This window comes from Bactrocera latifrons, unplaced genomic scaffold (assembly GCF_001853355.1).
Source record: "Bactrocera latifrons isolate USDA-ARS-PBARC rearing strain unplaced genomic scaffold, ASM185335v1 scaffold_45, whole genome shotgun sequence".
Classification (NCBI taxonomy): Eukaryota; Metazoa; Arthropoda; class Insecta; order Diptera; family Tephritidae; genus Bactrocera; species Bactrocera latifrons.
Window position 1 is genome coordinate 1,226,662 of NW_017537101.1, and position 23,001 is coordinate 1,249,662.

A 23,001-nucleotide genomic window follows, 5' to 3' on the forward strand; every position below is an offset into this window, starting at 1 on the left:
ACCGGGTCTCTCCAATGGAGTTAAGGTCTTCCTCTTTTCGACCTTTCGAACGACATGACCTAGCCAGCGTACCCGTGTCTTTCAGTTCGCTGAACTAAGACAATGTCGTCGTTTTTGTTCGTGGAAAAAGGACTTTATTTCTCTATTGCTCCCGTCCATACATCCGCACCAATAGCAAAGTTATGATTGTCAACAGTGACGTGTGAGTCATGTGGCGAATGCGATGACTGTTTGCTTTATGACAGAAGATATTCCGTCTTGTCCTCGTTCACAATCAGACCCATGCGTTTTGTTTTCTTATCAAGTCTTTAGAAAGCAGAACTAACGGGGCTAAGCGCGACATTTAAGGCCAATGATATCAGTATCATACACTATTATAGAAGACTGGACCTTCTTCATTTAGCGCTACAGCTCGTATTATGTCCTCCAGCAAATAGATTGATAAGTCACACGACAGTGTCTCTCTGCCTAAACATCGCTTAATATCGAACTGCTTGGAGAGGTCCTTCGCGATTCTGACGGAGCTTTGGTAAGGTCCAATCAGTTGTTGTTTCACCCAATACGCTCGATAAAGCCTTATATATTATACTAAGGAAGATTATGCCACAGTAATTGGCGCCTTTTTGTGGATTGGGCAGAGCACACTTAAGTTGCAATCATCGGGCGCAAGCCGCTTTGTTGTTCTTCGGACGGGTAATTGCTATTCGAACATCATCATAGTCGGGCAATCCAACTATATTCCATCATCATCGATTGGGTAATTGGGTTCGCCATCTCCAGTCTCCTCTTTCTCTCTTAGTATTGGTTCTATGCTACGGTGCTCCGGTCCTTCTGTTAGTCGTTGTATCTTTTCGTTGCATTGCCTTCATACTCACGCGTTACGGTTTCTTTCTTTATTTGTCTGCATATGCATCTCACTTCCCTCTTCAACCGATCGTGTTGTGGTCGAAGGCAACATTTCGAGATAGACTGTCCGCTGGATTAGTAGAAACTTTATTGAATAAATCTAGGCCTAATTTGAAGGAAAATACCCATCAAAGCATTGCACTCGAACAATGATAATAATAATGCATAGCAAATACTATTTTTCTAAAGCAGTGTGCTTGAGTTTTGCTGTAAAGAAATTGACACCATGACCGTTAGTGGTCTCATCAACTGCAATATAAATATACTACTGTGATCAAATTGAAATTTTGATTGAATTTTGTCCATTTCATCTCCTTCAAAGTAATCCCCTCACGCTGCAATACACTTATGCCAACGTATTTTCCAGTCATCCTAGCACTTGGAAAAATCCTCCGTCGTGATGGCCATCAGAGCCTTTTTCGATTCAGCTTTTATGTACTACTACTAGTAGCAAGTTTTTAAATATTACTGGTATTAAGACACATACACACTGTAATTGAAAGTATGACCAAGTGATGTGACCTTCCGAATCTTCTTTAATATGTTATTCCGTATTTCCTGTTCAGCTAATGAACTACAATAAATCGACAGCCTTTATATAGCACACATCATTAATTTTAAATTCCTATTTGTACGGTAGTACCAGAGTTACGATACGTAACAGAGCTTTTAACCTAATTAACTCCTTTTGTCACGCCTTTTCACGTTATTCTAACGATAGCAATTAGCCACAAACTTCATTGACTTCACAAGATTTCGTAATTTCAAAGTCCATTCACGTGTAGACAGTTGAGGAAGAATATCTTAAGCAGGGAAATATAAAGTATTCCAAAAATGAACAGCAGTACGATTGATGGCAAAAAAAAGCTTCACAAAAACAATAAATGCAAAGGTATTCTTAAAATCATTGTCGATTATATAACGCAATTTTTAAGCCAAACAACACTGCAAGGGCTCATTTATGTTGGAAATTCGCAACTGCGCATTTGGGAAAGGTAATACAAATATTTTTGTTTACAAAAATCTTCTAAAAAATGCCAACAACTAAAAATAGGACTTACTTTCTCATCTGGTTTGTGACTGTTATAACTGTGGCCATAAACTTTGCGAGGAACGTGTACACGCGTTGGGAAACGACACCGGTTATTATTGGCTTGGAGGCGCATACGACTCAGATACGCACCAGCCCTTTTCCAGCAATCACTATCTGTAACATGAACCAAGCGCTGCGCAGCCAAATTGAAAACTTTTCGCAGTAATTGTCATTAAATATTATAAGATTCAACGCAGAAATAGTCTCTCTCTCTCTACAGCCATTCATTGGGCTATGCCATGACTCAGAAGATATGCTATCAAGACGTCGACTATAGTCAGTTCGATGACTTAAAACCCGCCTCAAAGGACGACACGTTCACGAATTTTATCTGGCGCGTGGTGAAAACAGAGACATCTTATATTGAATTTTTGCATTTAGTGGTTCTTTCTCTCCGCAGAATGGTCAAACGTGTGACAATATGATTGTGTATTGCCGCTTTGGCAACAAGGAGGACCGTTGTACAGATTTCTACAGAGAGGTACTTATGGATGAAGGAATTTGCTGCGCCTTCAACATCTTACACCCATCCTATTTATACAAGGGAAAGTGGGTTATTCTCTACTTAGTGGCACCTAAAGCTCTAAATTTATTAAGAGTATTTGTTTATTCTTCAGATATATATTTGTGCGTGATTTCACTTCTTCCATTGGCACAATACCTGTAGACTGGAATTTGGAGACCGGTTACGCTGATAAGCTGCCGCTTTACTATTACCCTCGAACGGCTGTCGGTATGAGTATTTTATCTCCGATTGATGCTAAGTTAGAGAAATTACGAAATGTTATCATGTTGTTATTTCAGGCGCAGGTGTTACGTTGGGATTTACTTTCGTACTCAATGCTAACCTTAGCGAATATATTTGCTCGTCAACGTTCAGTACCGGGTTGAAGGTAAGTGTACGAGTTAAAATTGTTTATAAGTATCAGTTTTAGGTCAAAATGTTTTAGAACATTTGACAGTCCCCTATTATTTGTCGCACTGGAATCTCAATTCAATTTAATTTCTTACTCAAAGAGTGGAAGAGTTTTCACTCTTTATGTTCGCACTTATTGCAGTCTCGCTTATATCCTTCCGTCAAACAAGTTAACCTTCGAACCGTAATAGGTGTGACGTAATCGCATATGATTCGCCACTTCTCCGTTTTCTTACTTTGAGCTCTGCCCTCTACAATATACTAGTTGACTTCGATAAACAAAACTATAGAGAAGTATTTGTATGACACAGTCAGTATAGTTGCTCAATGACAATTGAATCTTTGAAAGATCATACTTAAAATTTTGGAGTATCGAAAACATCTTCAGATCCATTTTTAGTCCAAAATAAAACCCTGAGAGCAAAATTACGCTCATCAAATAGAGCTAAACTTGGAAGCAGCCTGATTTTCTCATCCAGTGGCAATTAATGAGGTTATTTTACAGTTTTTGTAAATCATAAATTATAAATTCTTCATTACTATAACCACCAGGTGATCACTCACAATCCCATCGACACACCGCACGTTAAAGAGACCGGGTTATCCGTCCAACCAGGTTATCAGCATCGTTTTCGTTTGAACATCGACAGTTCAAAGGCGCTGCCGTCGACACGTAGTATAACGCCAAAACGTCGCCAATGTCTCTTCAATAACGAACTGGAATTGTTATATTTCCGTTACTACACACGACGCAATTGCGAAATGGAATGTGATTCCAAATATTATCTACGTCGCTGTCAGTGCATTCCATATCACATGCCACTCATTTATCCGAACGCCAGTGTCTGTCATGTGAAAGATTTTAACTGTGAATCCAAAGCCGAGGCGGAGGTCAACGATGAGCAACATGTGGCTTGTAAGCGTGAGTGCCTACCGGGTTGTTTCAATTTGGAATACTTTCCAACCGTCTACCGGACACCACTGGCGAACACGTCTTTTGTTTTTAGAGATGAGTTCTTTAGAAATTTCACAAAGCAAGAAATACATGAAAACTTCGTTTTGGTGCAAGTCTACTTCGCCGATGATTTGTTTCGATCCAAAGTTAGATCACCGTACACCAGCTTTACGGATTACCTCTGTAAGTTGCCCGAAATAAATGTTTAACAATTGAGAGTTCCCATTTTTCTTCAATTAGCACAAACTGGTGGCATTATGAGTTTGATGGTTGGTTTCGGCGTTATATCAGTACCTGAGTTCTTCTACTTCTTCTTTATTCGACCAATTTTTGATTTGATATTGAGGCGACTCCCATGTGTTGAGCGTCGAGTGACTGCAAGGAGACTTCGAAAAGGTGCAAATGGAAATGGACTTCTTTTGGGTAATAAGGTATGAACATATAAAATGTGGATCTTTATTCTTCGTGCAAAAGCCATAAAGTGATTTTTATTATCTGCAGCATCCTTTTTTTGCGAAAAGACCATTAGCCACAAGTCGTCGGCCTTTGAAGCCTTTTAATGGTTATAACAACCAAATGTTATACAGAGGCTTCATGAAACAGATTCCAATACAAAATGATCAAACTTTAAATGTTGATATGGAGAAGGAAGGTTTGTTTCCTTACACAGAATGAACCGTTGATGCCTTCCTACTGCGAAGCCCCTTTTGAACCACATATCTACGAGAGTTTTGAGAAAAAGCTCTGTTTTCAAAATATAAACTCCATAAACACCACATCTGGAATTATCAGGAAGATCTACAAGTCAAGATAACCTTTTTTTCCCGACTTTAGTTAGTTTTCGTTTCAATTAAGTTAAATTTGGAAACTCGATAAAGCGCGTTAGGCACATATCGCAGGTTAGTCTACAGCCTAATATGTATAATAATCGACGATTCATAATAAATTTTACTTGTTATTGTATATCTCATTATTTGAAGTTTTTGCTTCCGACATATTGTGGGAACATTTAATGTTCGGTCACATCAGGTTTAAATGGTTGAAATAAAACGATATGTCCGGCACTTGCGCTCTGTCTGCGTATACAGACTTTCTTAATTTTTCTGTTATTGCTAGTTTTATTCCGAAAATTTTTGGATCAATGTATTTTCTTTTTCGGCTGTCGACATTTACTTTTTCTGGTAACACCATATTTTTGATTTATCACAGTTTCAAACCTGCAAAGCTTTATTGTTGTTGAAAGCTCTCGTATCATGCCTATTTCAACATAACACTTCGGCAACCCAGGTAGGTTCGAACAGCGGCAAAGCGTGTATTCATTTAAAGTCCATTAAAAAGTTCATTCATTTTCAGTTCACTAACAACTATCGAGTGAGTGATACGTTTGGTTATTTTTGTCGGTAAGGAATTTGGTTATACGTCAATTGATGTTTGAAAGAAATAATAATTTTCGCCGCTTTGTTGTTTAATTGAAAGTAATTCTTGTGGGTAGTAATATTTACTATATCTACCGGTTTTAAGCCACTCAAGTAAAAATATAATTTGCATGTGTGCGTGTGATTGTGTATGAGTTGCGGACGAACCAGCATAAAAGGAAACGAATGTAGATCGCTCTTAATGTGCAACAACAACAGAATAACAAAGAAGTAAGGAAAAAAGTGGAAAAGATAAAATATCGCGATTGTTCTTTGACTACAAGTCGTATACATACTTGTGTTATAAGATAATAATAATTCTGTGCATAAAACGCTTTAAGTGAAGCTCAGTGCGTGCGTGTTGCTATTGTTAATAATACAGCTGGTATTCGTTTTATTTCCATCTAAAAGCTAAACGAAGTTTATTCACACTACCGTGTCTATACACACATCCCATAAGTTATTCGAATACTCAACCACTGCAATCCAACCAAACGAGCAAACTTTCTACATATGTATACACGTCTGCGGGACTTTCACTGCAACTGAAATATTTTACTGCTAATTGGAAATGTAAGTTTTTCACTCGCAGCCGCTGGCTCTTACCATAAATACCGCCACTCGTTTACTGCATCAAGGTCACTTGCAAACTCACAATTCGTGGGGAGTGTGTGAATTGCTCCATCTGCAAAGCAGCGCACAGTTTGAAGGCCATTGTGCGTGATCGTGTGAAAATTACTTGAATGTTTGGAAATTTCATACAAGCATACAAATGTATATATGTAAGCACAAGTGTACATACATATAAAACACTCATTTATATACTCCGCAATAATAAATATTTGCGTCGCGAATACGTTAAGCGGTCTAAACTCCAATTTATCAGATATATGTATGTATGTATGTACGTACAAACTCGAATCCACGTTAGAGTACCCTATTGGTAGGTGCATACATACATACATATGTACATATGTACATTTCCACTATAACGACATCAGTTCACATTTCGATATTTGATCAGTTGTGTTTTATCTTTATTCATCTCCTTTTTTTGTTTTTTTTTTTTTACCATTAACAACTCCCTTTAGATAGTATATTCGGGTTTTTTCTAGTCACATGACTCTCATCTGAATTCACTGCCTTTTTATTTGCCCACCTCTATTTTATACCAGTTTTTATTGCATATGTTACTTATTCATATTTGTACATACATACATACATTCATACATAATGCGTTCGTTTATATGTCTGAGCCACTCTTAGAGAGAAAAAGAGAGAGAAAAGTATGTTATTAGAAAACAATTTTAATGACACTACCTAATAGAGACCTTGAAATTGAAAACTTAATTAATAATTAAATTTAGACAAATTTATTATTTTCTAAATACCAGTCTGAATATCAAGCAAGCTTCCACATTGAAGAATGTAGAATCTGGTAATAAAATAATATGCATTTGCTTGGGTTGTAAATTTACAGTTTTTTATGTTATGCAACCGGTAAGACCTTACAATAAATATCGTTAGTTTTGCTATAGTTTTCCGAGTTGTAACCACTCCTTTTGTGTGAATATAGTTTTCTTAATGACTTAACTACAGATGGCGCTTACTAGCTCGAATATTCCTCCTAAAACAATTTGGGCTAAGGTTACAGAGCGCTTCAGGCCGAAAACCGAAAACTTTTATCTCAAAATAACTACTTAGATCTTGCTCAATATCTTGAAAATAAACCATCATAAAGCTACAAAAGAGAGCTGTGCAACTCTTATATCATTTCAAGTAGAGCTCCTAATCCAGGTTGACTGAATTCGGTAGGTTTGCTGTTTTTCAACTAGAAATACCTGAACGGCTAGATAGAAATTTTGCCTAACGGAGACATTGTAATTTATGAAATGACATATTATAACTTATCAAATATTTTCAATAAGAGTAATTAAGTTATACATACATATAAAGGTTCACTGCACTTAATAACTTTAGCCCTCAGCTTATAAGACTACGTCATCAAATTTTTTTTTAATGGACTGATATAATTTCATTCATTTTTCAACAACTACAACCAAAAGTCAATGAGCACGGCGACTCAATGTCGCTTCACCACACCTTCTTGTTTAACGGGCTTAACTTCTATTTGTCGGGATGGTGACAACCGCCTAAAAAGAAGCAAAAAGAAAATGGCTGTTGTCTGCCCGTGTGAACAGTTGAACAAATATTTTGCGAGCTATGACGACATTAACAGTAATGAGAAAAGGAAGTGCTAAGTTCCGGTGTAACCGAACATTTTATATGTTCTATGTTGAGTTTTCGCCCAATTGTAAATATTTTAGACACAATTTTATAATTTTTTTATTATAATTTTCATTCAGATAACTCAAATATTGGTCGGTATATGAAAAATAGTCCCCTGGAAGTAGGAAAATCTTTATATATATATATATATAAATATAAGGTGTATGGAGGCTCAGGGAAGTATTGACCCGATTCAACCAATTTTTGATACACAGAATTACTAATGTCAGGAAAGGATTCTGTCTATATTTCAATTGTATATCTCACACATTTACCGACATTTTCGGTGAAAAGTCAACTATAGACACTGGGTACACATATTAGCTACCTAGGGGCTTGGACTGTTTTGGTTGGTGGCATACTTGTAAGGAATTATTAGTGAAAAGTTTTGTTCCGTTTTATCAATTGCTTCCTCATTTGTGTTCTGAAAAGTGAAGCAATCATATGGAATTATTGATTGCTTTATATAAGAAGTTGGCATAGTTGTAGTGCGATTTCCCATTTCCATTTTGACACTGTGGCATGGAATATGAAAAGAATGTTACGTACTAAATTGACTCGAAATCGGACGGTCGAGTCCCGAGACATGAGATTGCAGCAACAAGTTTGCAGTGCCACGCCCATCAATACTGCGATCCGCTGTACTTAAATCTATAAACTCGTAATTTTTATACCCTGAGGAGGGTATATTAATGTGTAACACCCAGAAGGAAGCATCGGAGACCCTATGAAGTGTATATAAATAATCAGTATGTTGAGCTGAGTCGATATAGCCATGTCCGTCTGTCTGTATATATACGAACTAGTCCCTCAGTTTTTTAAATATCCTTTTGAAATTTCGCAAACGTCATTTTCTCTTCAGGATGCTGCTCATTTGTCGGAACTGCCGATATCGGATAACATATAGCTGCCATATAAACTGAACGATCGCAATCAGGGACTTGTATGGAAAACTTTCGCATTTGACGTGGGTTCTTCACGAAATTTTACATGAATTACTGCTTAAGGTAATACTGCAATCTCCGAAAAAAATTTTCAGTCCGGATTACTTAGCATGTAGCTTCCATACGTTTACGTTAACGTTACGTTTTTTCTTGTTTTTGTAATAAGGAACCCACATACCAAGTTTCATCAAAATATATAAGTTTTTACTCAAGTTACGCACGGACGGGCAGACAGACAGACAGTCACCCGGATTTCAACTTTTCTCGTCATCCTAATCATTGACTTCGTGAAAATCTCACAATTCATAACTTTTGAATTTGAGAGCTTGAAAGAATTCCAGCTTGAAAGAATTTTATTTTCGCCTCTAAATACTTGGGGAAATAAACTCGCCCGTTTTTTGTTCTCATTTATAGCAAATAGATTGAAGTATGCTTCGCATATTTTTAAATGTTTATTTGAATCATCCTTTTTCTCTCTAAATTTCTTGAATTATCCGTTTCTTGTTAATTTTTCTATTTAAATTTTCTTTGAGAGCTCTTCACAACGAAGAATAAGATCACAAATTTCTCAAACTGAAAATATCTGATAAAATATTGCTAAAATGCCTTACGAGTTTACTTTGACAGATTTTTGAAAAAAATAGCTTCACCAGATATAGCATTATAGTTATAATTATATTTATGTGATATCAATTGGTAGAGGATGGGCACATACTTATTCATAGGTACATCTAACTAGTTACAAAATTCATATTTTCACGAAATATTGCGTGCCAAATTATTATCATTCTGGTTGCAATTGTTTAGGTTTATATGTATGTGCAAGTATAAGTACATCTAAAAGCTTGAAAGAAAATACTTGTATACTGGGTGTCAACTCGTAACAGCACTAGGTTTGTGATAGGTAAAGTAAAGGTAGTTATTTATGAATTCCGACATATATTATTGCCGTTGAACACTATTCTCAATATCCCAAAGTTTGCAGTTCCTCCACATCAGAAATCGTATTCTAATATTTTCTTTATTATTTCTTTTTAATTCTCTTGAGTGAATGTTTAAAAACTACTTTACCCAGATGGCCATACTTCTTTTTATCCAACTACTTGCTATTACCAATAGAAATTGTTGAAAATGCGATAGAATAAAATCAGTTTTCAAAAAAAATTGATTGCTATTAGCACTATTACTATTAGGAGCGGAAGGTGCAGACTGGAATTGATATGAATGAGAAGCAAAGCTTACTGATCTCAACGCCTTAATTTTTCTTTCCTATCTCTTCAAAGGAAATCTAATCTCTTATGTATTCTTAATTTGTGAACAAATTAAACTAGAGAAAATATGAATAAGGTTGTGTAGTAATATCTGTATTAATACATGATCGCCAAGAAGACATCTGTTCCGACAAGCATTTGCTGAATCCAATTTGATTGAACGGTTCAGAAATTGAAAAATGTGCTTTTCTCAAATATAACAATGAACAAAGTAGGCAGAATACGCTTGTACAATAACAGTTGTGTGGTATTTTTTCTCTGAGAAGATCAGTTCAATTCGTAGAATATTAGGAGTAATAGGCCGTTAATGCTCACTAATACATCTTCGATCATAGTTGACTTGATCCGGCTTACTCTTCTGCCCTTAAACAACATTTCTTAAGATTCGCAGAACTTGTGTGATTATTAGAAACTGTAGATTTATAAATGTAGAATAAAGATAGGAACGAATCGTATTCGATCTCGTAGTTATTCAAAGTAAGCAATTTATTACCGCGAAAACGTAATGTTGACACCAATATACCTCGAGTTGGGCCATTGAATTGCTGACTACTATGAAACACTTTCGACGAAACATTACAAATTCAGAATAAATTAATAACAATTATTTTATTTTATTGTAAGTGATTATTAAACCTAATAATATACGTATCAAGTTTTTATTAACGACTTTCTTTTAGGAAAAAAATCAGCTTTAAAAGACGCCTTATATTATGGTTTACTTTTATCCAATATTGTATAACTGAGTATGCCTGTTAATGCGCTCATCATTTTAATATTCATGGCATGGCAGTCTCGAAAGTTTTCAATATGTATCAAAATTGAGTTTTAAAATACTATCAACGCCCTTTGTAATACAGTATTTTAGAGGAAGTGAAAATTGCTCAGAGGTGTTGCAGTCAATTACACCTACAACGCAGATACAGATCGCGAATTTCACAAGTTCTCAATTCATTGTGTGCTATACTGAATCACCGAACCGCTTTGGGAATTACTCAGACGGGCGCCTACAACAGACGTTCTTCGCATGATAAATATATTATTATATAAATGCATATGTACATATTTACATGCATGTTGGAATTTCCAATTGAAGCTGTTATCGCTAGAAAAGGCACTGACATCACGCAGGTTAAAACAACTATGTACATATGTGTGTATATAAAAATTATGAAATGAGTGTACTATATGTATGTATACGTAGCTAAAGAATAAAAAAATAACTTCAGCTTCTCTGACAATATTGCCTGCGTGTCATGATTTGTGATTTGGCCTATGCGCTCTTTTCAAATGTTAACTTTTGCTTTCTATATGATTCCTTGAACACGTCATCATTAGACGCCTCTCCGGCTAATATGATTATATGCATTGTTTGCGTTTTCTTATGTACATATTAATTTGTATTTTAAGTGTCCAGACCACGTCATTTTGCTGACTGAAAAGGCGTCTGCCACAAGAAATACATACATATGTGTTTTTTCTTACAGTTTGCGATTTCTTTGCTCTAGTGACGCGTTTACGTGTACAGATCTATACATACAAAATCTATAATTTATTAGTTTTACATATATACTAATTTTTTAGTAGCGCAATTTTGTCAAAAATTTAGTTAATAATTATGCAGAAGCATATCCGAACGGGCACGATTTAATTGGCTTCGCAGAAGCGCCATAATAAACTAGGAATGTACATGTGGAAACGTAGACACAATGAAAATGTTATTTTATTCTCCATGCACATGCATACATATGTACATATGTATGTATTGTTAGTATATGGAAATCTTTTTTGCATGCATAAATGCATTTCGACTTTACAGTGGTCAAACCTCAGCTTAGCCACACACGAATTCTGGTCTTCATATAAACTTCCATTTATTAAATAAAATATTGCCGTCTGAACCACATCGATTAATTTTTGTGCTGTGTCTTCATCCAGATCTTGGATAATATATTAATATTTTAGGCACTGTGCTTATCTTCACACTGGTTCCAACGTAGTCCTTATAATTATGTCCCAAAAATCTTCAATGGCGAGGGATCCAGTGATTTATGGAGTTATATACAGTTAGAATTTTCAAAAAATCGAGCTTTTATATTATATTTTTTTAATGCTATGTACATATCTTTAGGAATACTCACAGAAAATTTCATAGTGTTCCGGTGAATATTTTCGAAATTACACGCAAATTTGAAAAAACGTTTTAGAATGCCTGGAAGTGAATTCCCAACTTTAAAGGCATTTTTATCAAAGTCGGTGACATTACTTGAAAACGGCTAAATCGATTAGTCTTAAATTTTAACACGAGCTTTTAAATTTTTTTTTTTTCGAAATCAATGGAAGATATTTTTCACCGATTGTTTTATATTTGTTTATATACTATACAATCGAAGGCCGAAATTTTATTTTGCTCATTCTTCCAATTAATTACTAGACTGAAAATTACTTTAACTGTTACACTGTTTGTGTGTTTTTTTTTTTTTCAGAGGATTCAGTTCAGAAATCACGAATATCAGCTGTTCCGAATAAATAAGAAGATACCGTAATATTTTTGAATCAAGCAATTTAATCGTTTTCTCATAAAAATTTTGGAAAATTGGCTTTTTTCGGCCTTCTAAATGTATATAACACCTTATTCTGTGGTATGGAGCAAGAAGAGAAAATTCTTTTAATTATTTTTCTAAGTTTTAGTTTATGAAACTTCATCTTATATCATTACAGATTCGTCACCTAAATTACTTCTAGCATCCATGAAAACAGTCTCCCATTTCACCAATATTATGTTATCAAAACTGCTATTCATAATCAGGCTCATTTAAAATTTTGTTTCGTCAGTAATCATCATCAGTACAGCTCAAGAGCTCATTCCCATATTTAAGTCTGAGTTTTATTCTAATCGAAACATATAACTTTACACAAAATTTGTATACTGTACGAATATTATTGTTTGTTCACACTACTATATGCTTCAAGATGAAACTTCGGGTTATTCGAAAAAACTACAAACAGTAAAGTATTTGATCAAAATGTGTTTTATGCTTTCCATTTATAAAAAATGTTTGCAAAATAGTCATCATTTTATTTAAACAAGCACTACAGTGATATCAAAATTGTTGTTTTTAACTAGATCAACTTGGATGAGTCATTGCAAATGTGTGGCCATCTATACAGACAAAACAGATGTACCATATACATACATACGTAAATATAATATTTCCGCGAACCATTAGTCATTTCTTAATGATGCTTACTTCCATGGTTATAATTTCAACATTTTCACGAGTACTCACGAAATATGTATCTGATAATAAGAATGATAATAAGAATTATTCGGTTTTTATATTGGAGTTTTTAACCAAAATTTTATAGGGAACATTAATGAACACCACAGATATTACAGAAGCATCGCTGGTTCGAATTTCCAGGCGAGAAAAAACAAAATGACATATTTCATGTGAAGTAAAGCCTTTATTGAATGGATCTTTGATAAAGAGCGCCACTGCTGAATCGAGGGCTATAATGAAAATATGCATATATTGTTGACATCTTTTTTATTTCCCAACTGGTCGTTCGTGAGTTATCGTTAAATTGTCATATACCCAAAAACAAAAGAAATCTCCAGCACAATATTTGGTTCAACGAACTGGCGCTTTCACGCATTCCACTATTCTGATCAAATTGAAAGGTGAATTTTTAATTTATACTTCGCGTGTTTTTTTAATCGGTACATTTTTCTGTAAGTTGGTAGATAAAAGTGAATTCTTCGATTTTTACTATGTCTGGATTTATCGAACAAAGATATGCGATAATGCACTATCTCATACTGAATTTTTTATTCGTGATCATTTCGCCACACCTTCGTGTAACTTCTGGCTATTCAACAAATTCAAGTAACCACTCCGAGAATAGCATTTTGACTCAATTGAAGATATAAAAGCTGAATCGAAGAAGGCTCTGATGGCCATCACGACGGAGGATTTTTCCAAGTGCTATGATGACTGGAAAATTCGTTGGCATAAGTGTATTGCAGCGGGAGGGGATTACTTTGAAGGAGATGAAATGGCCAAAGTGTTCTGTCCTGTGCTGATGGAGCCAATTCTCATTTAGACGATTTATATCGAGCTAGCATTGACTTCAAACGGTATGGATTGATGAATAACTTCGTCATGAACAAAATCTCCGTTAAAGGTGATTTCAGCCGTACATATATCTGATGATCTAAAGTGCATTGCAAGTTTACGCACTTAAACTCGAATTTTAGAAATAGGCTGTTAGTCTTTGGATGGTATATATAGTTTCACAGCTATTTCTCCAGCAATTTCGAATATTCCAATTCATTTCTCATATAATGAAAGTAATTGTCGAATAACCCCCACTAAGCAAGTGAAGATAAAATATTCTACTCACACACCCACAAAAACTAACAAATTACCAAAAAAAAAACATGGCCGAAAGCAAGCAAGAAGTACAAGCTGGCGGGACGCCAATAGTTTCACTTTCTTGTTTCCCTCACCAACAGTGGGCCATGTGGCGGATTCCTCGCAAATATTCCGACCAAAAAAAATTCGCATATACCGAAAATAACAGACTGTACACATATATTTATGTATATACAGAAAATTGATTTCTCGTGCACGTATATTTAACGCTTGCGTGTCAAATTCGATACTGCATACGGAAATTTTCTAATTATTCATTTAGAAAGCTATCAGCGGTGCCATCATTGCCGCCTATCACAACCTGTTGCTTGCCGCCACTGCTCTGAGGTGTGCACACATGAAATGGGCAATTATTTTGACATACCTAATAAAGCGAGCACCCCGCAGAAGGTATGCGAAATGAATTTTACATTTTTTGCATTAACATTGACCTAATCGACAATATTTAGCTCCTGCTGATTTTCAACGTGTACAATAAATGTGCTAATTCTTTAACAGGCATTGTCTATTAGTGCATATGCTCACTAAGGGAAAGGCATTGGCCTTTGAGATTTTCGAAGTGCTTTGAAGTAAGCTATATAAGTGGGGCGAGAACGTTGCGTGTTATTGAGAGTGAAGTCTGGAGGTTTAATTGTTTAGAACAATTCCACCGTGCAGATACTTGGGGAGAAATTAAAGTGGTTGGTTTCTAAGTAAAGTATAAATTCCTTTTCATTAAAAGGTCGTAAAATACATTTGGTGATTTGTTTAACAATCGAGCGATTGTACCCAGAGCAGATTCCATTTTTTGAATGATGAAAAAACTATAAAAACCGTATTAGAAATCAGTTGTTGCATTGTTTTCGTTCATTATTAGTACATACAATATAATAAACTTTCCAAATTGTAATTTTCGCAAATAAGCTTCTCATTTAACTTTTTTTGAAATTTTTGAAGATTTTTTTAAAAGTTTTTTGGATAAATCGACGAACTCATTTGCAATTTCCAATAATAATATGAAATTGGCCGACTCATTTGTTTTATGCAAAAACTTGATTAAAATACTTTGAAACTTTCAGAAACCATAAATAACCAGTAAGGAAGGGCTATCACCGGAACACAGCCTGTACATTTATACTCTTGCAACCAAATCGAATCAAAGCCCTTAAGATGTAAAACATCAACCAGAGAATCGGAATCCAAGCACTATATATACATATAGAACTCATACACTAGGCAACATATTTCAATTGCATACTCCATACATTTGGCGACTTTTTAGACTTTTTTACACAGCTCTTTGAAAAAAATTTCTTCAAGACTTTGGCGAAGGATTTGTTTCAATTACAATATTAAGTGAAAAAAACGCGAAATTTTCACTGAAATGTTTATTTGTTTTGTAAAGATCTCTTCAAAAGTTAAGGTATTAACTGAAATACAGTGAAATACATATAAAGTGGAAAAAATACTTTCGATGATTCTAAGTAAGAATTTATCCTGCCAACGCGGGCGCTGTTTTTCCGAAGGGTCACCGGTAATGGCTGCGTAATGGCCAAGTCTACAAGAAAATATGTTTTTCCAAAAATTTTAGCATTTCTTGGTTAATAGTGTAGTCTGTAACAGTAAAAAATTCTACAAAATATTTAATTTTTATTGGAGAAAAAACTGTCCCAGAAAAATAATACTTTACATGCGTTTTTCTTGGCTCGTCAATAATGTCATAGTAACTGTAGAAATATGGTTTGAGAGAGGCGAAGGTGAATGACAAAGGCAAGGCAGATTAAAACCGGCTGCTAGCCCAACGGAAGTCTCCAACAACAAAGAATGCGTGACTGCAAGAGCATTGACTCGCACAAAAATCGAACACAAACATATGACTCATACATGCACTTGTACACACACATACAGCTAACTTCAAATAAAATGTATTGCAACCTTACACCACGTTGGCAACGCGGCAAACGGTGCAATGAATATTTTCACAACTCTTTCAAACACACCTTAAAGCTTTTTAACATATATGTACATACATATATACATATACACATATACAAGAGTATGTGAGAGTGTTTGCAAATGCATAATGTGCCTGCATTGACAATAAACTTAAGTGAACTTGGCGATAAGTAATTAACTACCGATCTATTGACAGCGCTCGTGTAATTAGTGCGATAGTTCGGCAAGCAGATATAATCACAAACAATAAATATTTGTTTACTCGGCATTTAAATATGAAATGTTCTTGTTTCTCATTACTTTACAGCTAAATTCCCAGTGACTAGAACTTTGAGGCATTTTTGGCAAAAAGGAGGAAACGTAATATTTTAAAATGTATCCATTCGTAAGTAATTCAACTTTTTCTAATTTTTCAAATTTTTTTATCGTTTAAATGCTCTGAATTTGCATCGTGCTTACTAACTTAAACTTTAAGTGCTGCTTATCTATATAATTGTACGTATATATGTATATGTATATATGTATACCATATACGCATATCGTAAATCTTATATGCACAAAAGTACTAAAGTATTTTGTTACAAAAAAATAATAATAATTTCCAAACAGCATTGAAATGCAATTGTATATATTTATATATATGTATATATATATGTACATATGCATACATAACATATAATTCTGCGGTATTGCAGACATAATTATACATACACGCACATCCTCACTTTGGCGCAAACAAAATTCCTAGCATTATTGAAATTAAAACCGCATCCAGCATATTTTGAAAATAATGTTGTTGTAATCTATGTATATACTCCAGCTTATGTACATATGTACAGCTGTGCATATATTTTATTATCGTTAAATTGGTGTGGATTGGTAAGTGGCATTTGGTTCCCCCTTCACTTTAATCGTCTAATAATTCTAGATCAGAACTCTGAAAAATAAATCGAAATTTTTTGGCTATATTTCCCCCAAAAAACGTTTCAAAATTCAAATTATTAGTTATAGTAATTGAGATTCATTTGAAGTTCCAAAAAGTACTGTTAACAATATGTTTAGGCCTTAAATAACAACTTTCACTTATTGTCCTTTTGTGGCACCAAGAAAACTAAACATTAATAAATTCGTGTTGTTTCTATGACAGAAAGAAGCTGAATTACATCCATATGTTTTGTGGTTGGACTTAACCTACAAAATGTAAGCGTTTAAAATACACGGAATCGAACAGGTTTAAATTCGAAAATGCTGCCGATAATGAAAAGTGGCTGACGAAGCAGCCTTTCGTCAGTGATTTGCTTTAACCCGCATAGGCTTAATGACTTGGCTTCATTAGTAGTGAACCAACGGAGAAGAACATTCGAAAACACCAAAACACATAAATATTTCACGTGAACATAAAGAAAGTCACACGTGATAACTGACACCCTACAGCTATCAAAAGCATACTGCCAGCGATATATTTATAAAACCATTTTCGTTTGCTATTATTTATTATTTTTTCGATGAAATATTTAATTTAATTAATATTATGATTAATTTTTGAAAAAAAAAATAAATTACGCAAGTTTTCTCAAACATAATTTAAATAAGCCGAACGAAATAATTATAAAACCACTTTGATTATGCATTATATTTCTAATATTTAAGAGAAAAATAAAATGTTTAATAAGATGCTTGACCTCCATTATTAGCAATAACTTCTTCCAATCGTCGGGCATAGACTTAATTAAATAATGGATAACGGTTTGATCAATTGTTTCCCATTATTCAATGATGGCATTTCTTAGACATTTTAAGTTATCAAATTGACGTCCCTTTTCGAAAACCTTGGCTGATAGCACGGACCGAAGGTTTTCTTTACGATTTCGAGAAAAATTAAAAAAAAAATAATAATGAAATTAAATAGCTAATTAAATTACTTATGAAGTAATAATTAATAACTCACATGTAGTCTTATTTGTCAAAACTAAAATAACAATGGAATCAAATAAGCGCCCTCTGGCTTTATAAATATAACGGTTCTTGTTAAATATTCACCGCCTACTCTGATCAAAATATTAAATGAATATGAAATAATTCAAATGTCATCCCGTAAATTTAAAATGCAGAATCTGTGGACGCTTACACCAATTTTTCTAAGAACAATATGAAATTTGACGGTGGCTTTATATATATTTCGGTGGGTGTATGAATAAAAAATTGGGCATGCGACGATTTTACCGAAAGTGTGAGCGGCGCGAATTCTGAATTGATTCAAAACAATGAAAAAATGCTTCGAAAAGTTTTAGCAATCATTCTTTTCACCGGACGCAAAATTCTTCTTCTTTTCATTGGTGTAGATACCGCTTACGAAATTATAGCCGATTTTACATAACCTCAGACGTAAAAAATCAGTGGAAAAACAATTTTGGCTTGAATGAAAAAGCTATCGATGAGAAAGAGCCAAAGTATTGCTTAGCAAAATACCAAAGGTCTTCCTTATGATCCGTGTATCGGCCTCAATAGCCCTGTAACGAATTTAAAAATCAAATTTTGTAAGAAAAAACATTTTTTTTTTTTTCAAAATATTACGAATTTTCTAATCCACCGGTTAGATATGTATATACATACATCAAGTCCTTTGCCACTTCCCGCTACACTTGTTTAAAACGGTTCTAATTTAATGTACATAGCCCTGTATATAAGAATATTTTCACTAAGTACAACTAAAGTACAGAAACCGCTTAAAGTAGTATTAAAGCACCATCAAATTCAGTAAAGCATTGCCGCTTACCAGCGCAGCGGTTCAACTGTTTTTCATAGAATAATTCATACATTTTTTGTAGGGTTCCGGCATGCCACAACCCAAATCCAATACACCATATAACAATAGTTACAACCAGCCCAATCCGGGGGCGCCTGTTGGCGTGCCATTCGGCGCTGGTTGGATAGCGCCCCCACAACACCCCACACAACACTCTTCGCCACAACATTTGCCGCAGCAAAATAGCTTACACTATCAGCCACTGTCTCCACATCATCAGACTCCTTACCCACCCGCCAACAATATCCCACATACTCCTCAGCATCATGCGCCCTATCCACCAATTAATACGTCATCTAATGCACCCTATCCGGGTTCATCATACCCACATAATCCCCAACATGCACAAGCGCCATATCCGTTCGCTGCGGGATCACCAACATACGGCACTATGGGCGGCAGCGCACACTCTCCGCATTACACGCATCCGCCGACGCATCCATCTTACGCGCCTACACATGGATATACACCGGTGCCGACGTCGGTCGGTTATGAATCGCCAGCTGGCAATATTGCCCATTGCTTCCAAGAATTGGCCCACCTGAAAGGCCACATGCAGCACCATCAGCAGCCGTTTGCCCGAAGAGAGGTTTGTGTTCGTAGTGCTACATCGTTATACATATGTATAAAGTAAAAACAAAAGGCTTCTGCATAAAGACCTCGATATCAGTATTATTTATAATAACTTCTTGGCTAGTCACCTTTTGGAAATAAGTAACTTGAAGTTGACGAATCGTACAACCAACTGGTATAAATCAAAAGAACTCGCATAATCACATAGGGGTAAATTTGAAAGCGGTTATACGCTTTACTGATTTATCCGGGAATATATTTACATTTATATGTGTGCACTTTTCGAAAAAGAAATACTACTTCAGTATTTATCTATACCCATATCAGGGTATATTAAGTGTTCCTATCCTATAAAGCATGAGCTGAGTCGATTTAGCCATATCCGTCTGTATATACAGGAACTAGTTTCTTTTTGTATTATCGATCTGAAATATTGCACGTGTTCTTTTTCCCCCCAAGAAGCTGCTCGTTTGTCAAAACCATCCATATCGGACATACATAGCATATAGCTGTCATACAAACTGACCGATCAAACTCAAATCCTTGTATAGACATCTTATGACAAGGTATCTATTATGACAAGGTATCTATTGACAAGGTATCTTTACGAAATCAAAGCAATACTATATTTTCCGCACAAATTGTTTAGATCGGATCACAATATCATATAACTACCATACAAACTGTCCTACCAAAATCAAAATAAAGTTATTTTTATGCTATATGATGCTATAAGAAATGCACCTATGAAGGGTATTATGGCTTCGGCGCAACCGAATTTATCTTTTAATTATTCTTTTAATAGCATTAATTCCTTATGTATTTTTTGAGCCTTTGAAATCTTTAACTTTTTATTCGAGCCGCTTGCTGTTTGATTACGTCAGTCCGTTATATTTGTGCCCATAGTGTGTTCGATTCGCCACTTTCAAAATTTAGTCTGTTTTAATTTAATAATACTAAACTATGCATTTTCAATATCGAAGAGTAATAAGCTTGCTATATACGTAAATACCCATGCACAAACATATTTTAGCATCTAATTTTACTTCCTTGAGCACGAGCCTTGGTGCGTCGTCAAATTCTTGCTATGAGACATATTTCGAAAAGTTATGCGAATGAAAAAAATTGCATTTTGATAGCTCAAGTAGCGCTTAGATAAATTAACAAAACTTTTTATGTTTTATGCGTTACTTCTCGTTTATTGTTAGTTTTAGACTGCCTGCTTTAACTTAAATCAAATCTAAGCTAAGTTCAATTGCTGATAGCGCTGGCATCGACAAAGCTGAAGCGAAAACTGCTGAGCGCAAGTTCTGTAGAATTCGGCAACGGCGGAAGTGAACGCTGTGAATATAATTTTCTGTAGGAAGTCGTGCAGATGCAAAATCAGCATTTCTTGAAATTGGATAGTTTTGTTGTCAACTGATGTATTCACATAAATATATTTTATTATTTATTTTTTAAGCTAAAATTGCTTCATATTCATATATGTATAATAATTAAAAAGTATCGCATCATATACAATATACTTGTTATCGATTTCAGGGCACACCGACTGTACTCCCTGCACAGGGATTCGATCCGGTCAAAGATGCCCATGATTTGCGCAAAGCCATGAAAGGTTTTGGAACCGATGAAGATGCTTTAATTAACATCATTTGCCGCCGTACCAATGAGCAGAGACAGGTAAGCTCTAAAATATAGTCTTCGAATCTTAATTAAGTAAGGGGGGAACCTGCTTTGGAGGCCAATAAAATATATATTTTTTTGAAGGTTTTTTTGGGAGGGAAGGAATAATTGATTAAAGCGAAATTTCTAGGGTTTATTGTTATATTACGTTGTCAAAAAAGGCTTGCCAATAAAAATAGATTTTCAATTTTTCATAAATTTTTTTTTTTTGATGACTCATGATCAGCTCTTGACCGATGCTACGGCTTATACTATGCCGGTCTCTTTCGACCAATTCAGCGATTTTATCGGAATTTTCGACGACAGGTCTTACGGAGCGTGGCGCATCTTCGACCACCTCTACACCAGAACGAAAACGTTGAAACCATCTTTGTGCGGTGGAAATGGAAACTGTATCGGGTCCATAAACTGCACAAATTTTATTGGCGGCTTGAGATGCATTTTTACCTTTATAGTAGTAGTACTATAAAATATGCCGTATTTTCTCTTTAGTTTGCTCCATGTGTGCGATGATATAACTCACGAACGACTTAAAAGAAACGACAATCAATCAAACACGCGTTAGCGCGTGAAATGAGCTTTCCAAAAAGGTATAGCATGACCCGGTGCGACGAATAAAACTAGAACTACGCGTTCTCAGCGCCAACTAGAGAAAATATCGCAAGACTTTTTTGACAACCTAATATATTTAAACATCATTCCAAAAATTTTTGGATACCAAATCTTTGATATTCTGCCTTTGGGAAGCAATTACCCGATGCATCTCCCATGTGCATTTGTCGGACGGTGGGCAGGATGCAGGTCGCCATTTCTATCGGAAACCAAAAATTCAAAGAGATTCACATTTTTTAATAATTTATCTTCTAGTTAAACTAAAAATATTCCAAAAAAAAATGTGTAAAAATTTAGAAATTTTGTAAAAAATGAAAAAAATGGGCTTAACCAAAAAAAAAATTTACTTATGCTGTTTAAAAAAAATTTCAAACTTCACTTAGTTTTTTTAGTTTAAATAGAAGATAATTTAATGCCAAAGATAATAAACTTTGCAATTTCATACGACGTTTAGTTTTTTTTTTTTCTATCCTGCCTGCCAGTTAAGAAAAATCGTAAAACTAAAAATCCGAGAAATCGAGCGTCAAAGCTTTCGCTTTCTGCCCGAGCGCTAATAAATATACATGCTAAACGCGATTATTTTGAAAGAGATTCAAGCAAAAAAAAAAGAGTTTCTTGAAGCTTCTAAAGTAGGCTCCCCCCTTAATCTTCTTAAGGTTCGTGAAATCATTCGACACTAAGAAGTTATATTGGAATGCCGTTTTTAAGACCATTCCTGGCTACTCGCTTCAGTTTCTTGTAAATATGATATTATTTAATGTCCAAAAGTTGTTTGTTTTTTTTTTCATTTTTTAGTTAAACAAACTATTATTTAGAGAGTAATGGACTAAATATCAGTAACCAAATTGTGGCATTCGCTCATTTGAGAGTTTATAGAGTGTAGTGTATTATATTAGATATTATATTTCATTATCTATAACAGAAACATTTATTTCTTCTGTGGTCTAAAAGTGTGGGTGTGTTTTTGAAGCTTTCATCAAAATATATACATACATAGATTGTTGAAAGGCGGAGGATGGAGTCATGTGTAGAAGTTCACGCAAGTGAGGAAAGTTTTCTGATCGCCATTCACGTGGGAGTGGCCAGAAACGATTCTTTTACATATGACTCAAGCAGCTCACGACTTCCGGTCTTTGACCAAGTATCCTCTGGGTAGCCTAA

General features: G+C 34.9%; 2 protein-coding genes across 6 annotated transcripts in view; both read left to right on the top strand.

The window, feature by feature from the left end:
- Positions 1–1,940: 1,940 nt before the first annotated feature.
- Positions 1,941–4,307, top strand: LOC108973018 (pickpocket protein 28). Its single transcript, XM_018940006.1, has 7 exons — positions 1,941–2,161; positions 2,220–2,340; positions 2,400–2,548; positions 2,617–2,732; positions 2,804–2,892; positions 3,468–4,053; positions 4,111–4,307. The coding sequence occupies exons 1-7, from the start codon at positions 1,941–1,943 to the stop codon at positions 4,305–4,307; spliced, it is 1,479 nt and encodes a 492-aa protein (XP_018795551.1).
- A 900-nt stretch (positions 4,308–5,207) lies between these two features.
- LOC108973046 (annexin B11) overlaps positions 5,208–23,001 on the top strand; it is a 24,071-nt gene continuing 6,277 nt past the window's right edge. The window contains exons 1-5 of one of the 5 annotated variants that reach the window (XM_018940054.1): positions 5,222–5,270; positions 5,697–5,858; positions 16,471–16,548; positions 18,992–19,558; positions 21,085–21,225. In XM_018940054.1, the coding sequence (XP_018795599.1) occupies positions 16,537–16,548; positions 18,992–19,558; positions 21,085–21,225 (720 nt within the window). In that variant the 5' untranslated portion in view covers positions 5,222–5,270; positions 5,697–5,858; positions 16,471–16,536. Of the gene's footprint in view, positions 5,859–16,470; positions 16,549–18,991; positions 19,559–21,084; positions 21,226–23,001 lie in introns of all 5 variants that reach the window. The other 4 variants (XM_018940055.1, XM_018940053.1, XM_018940056.1 and 1 more) reach the window with 4 other exon arrangements.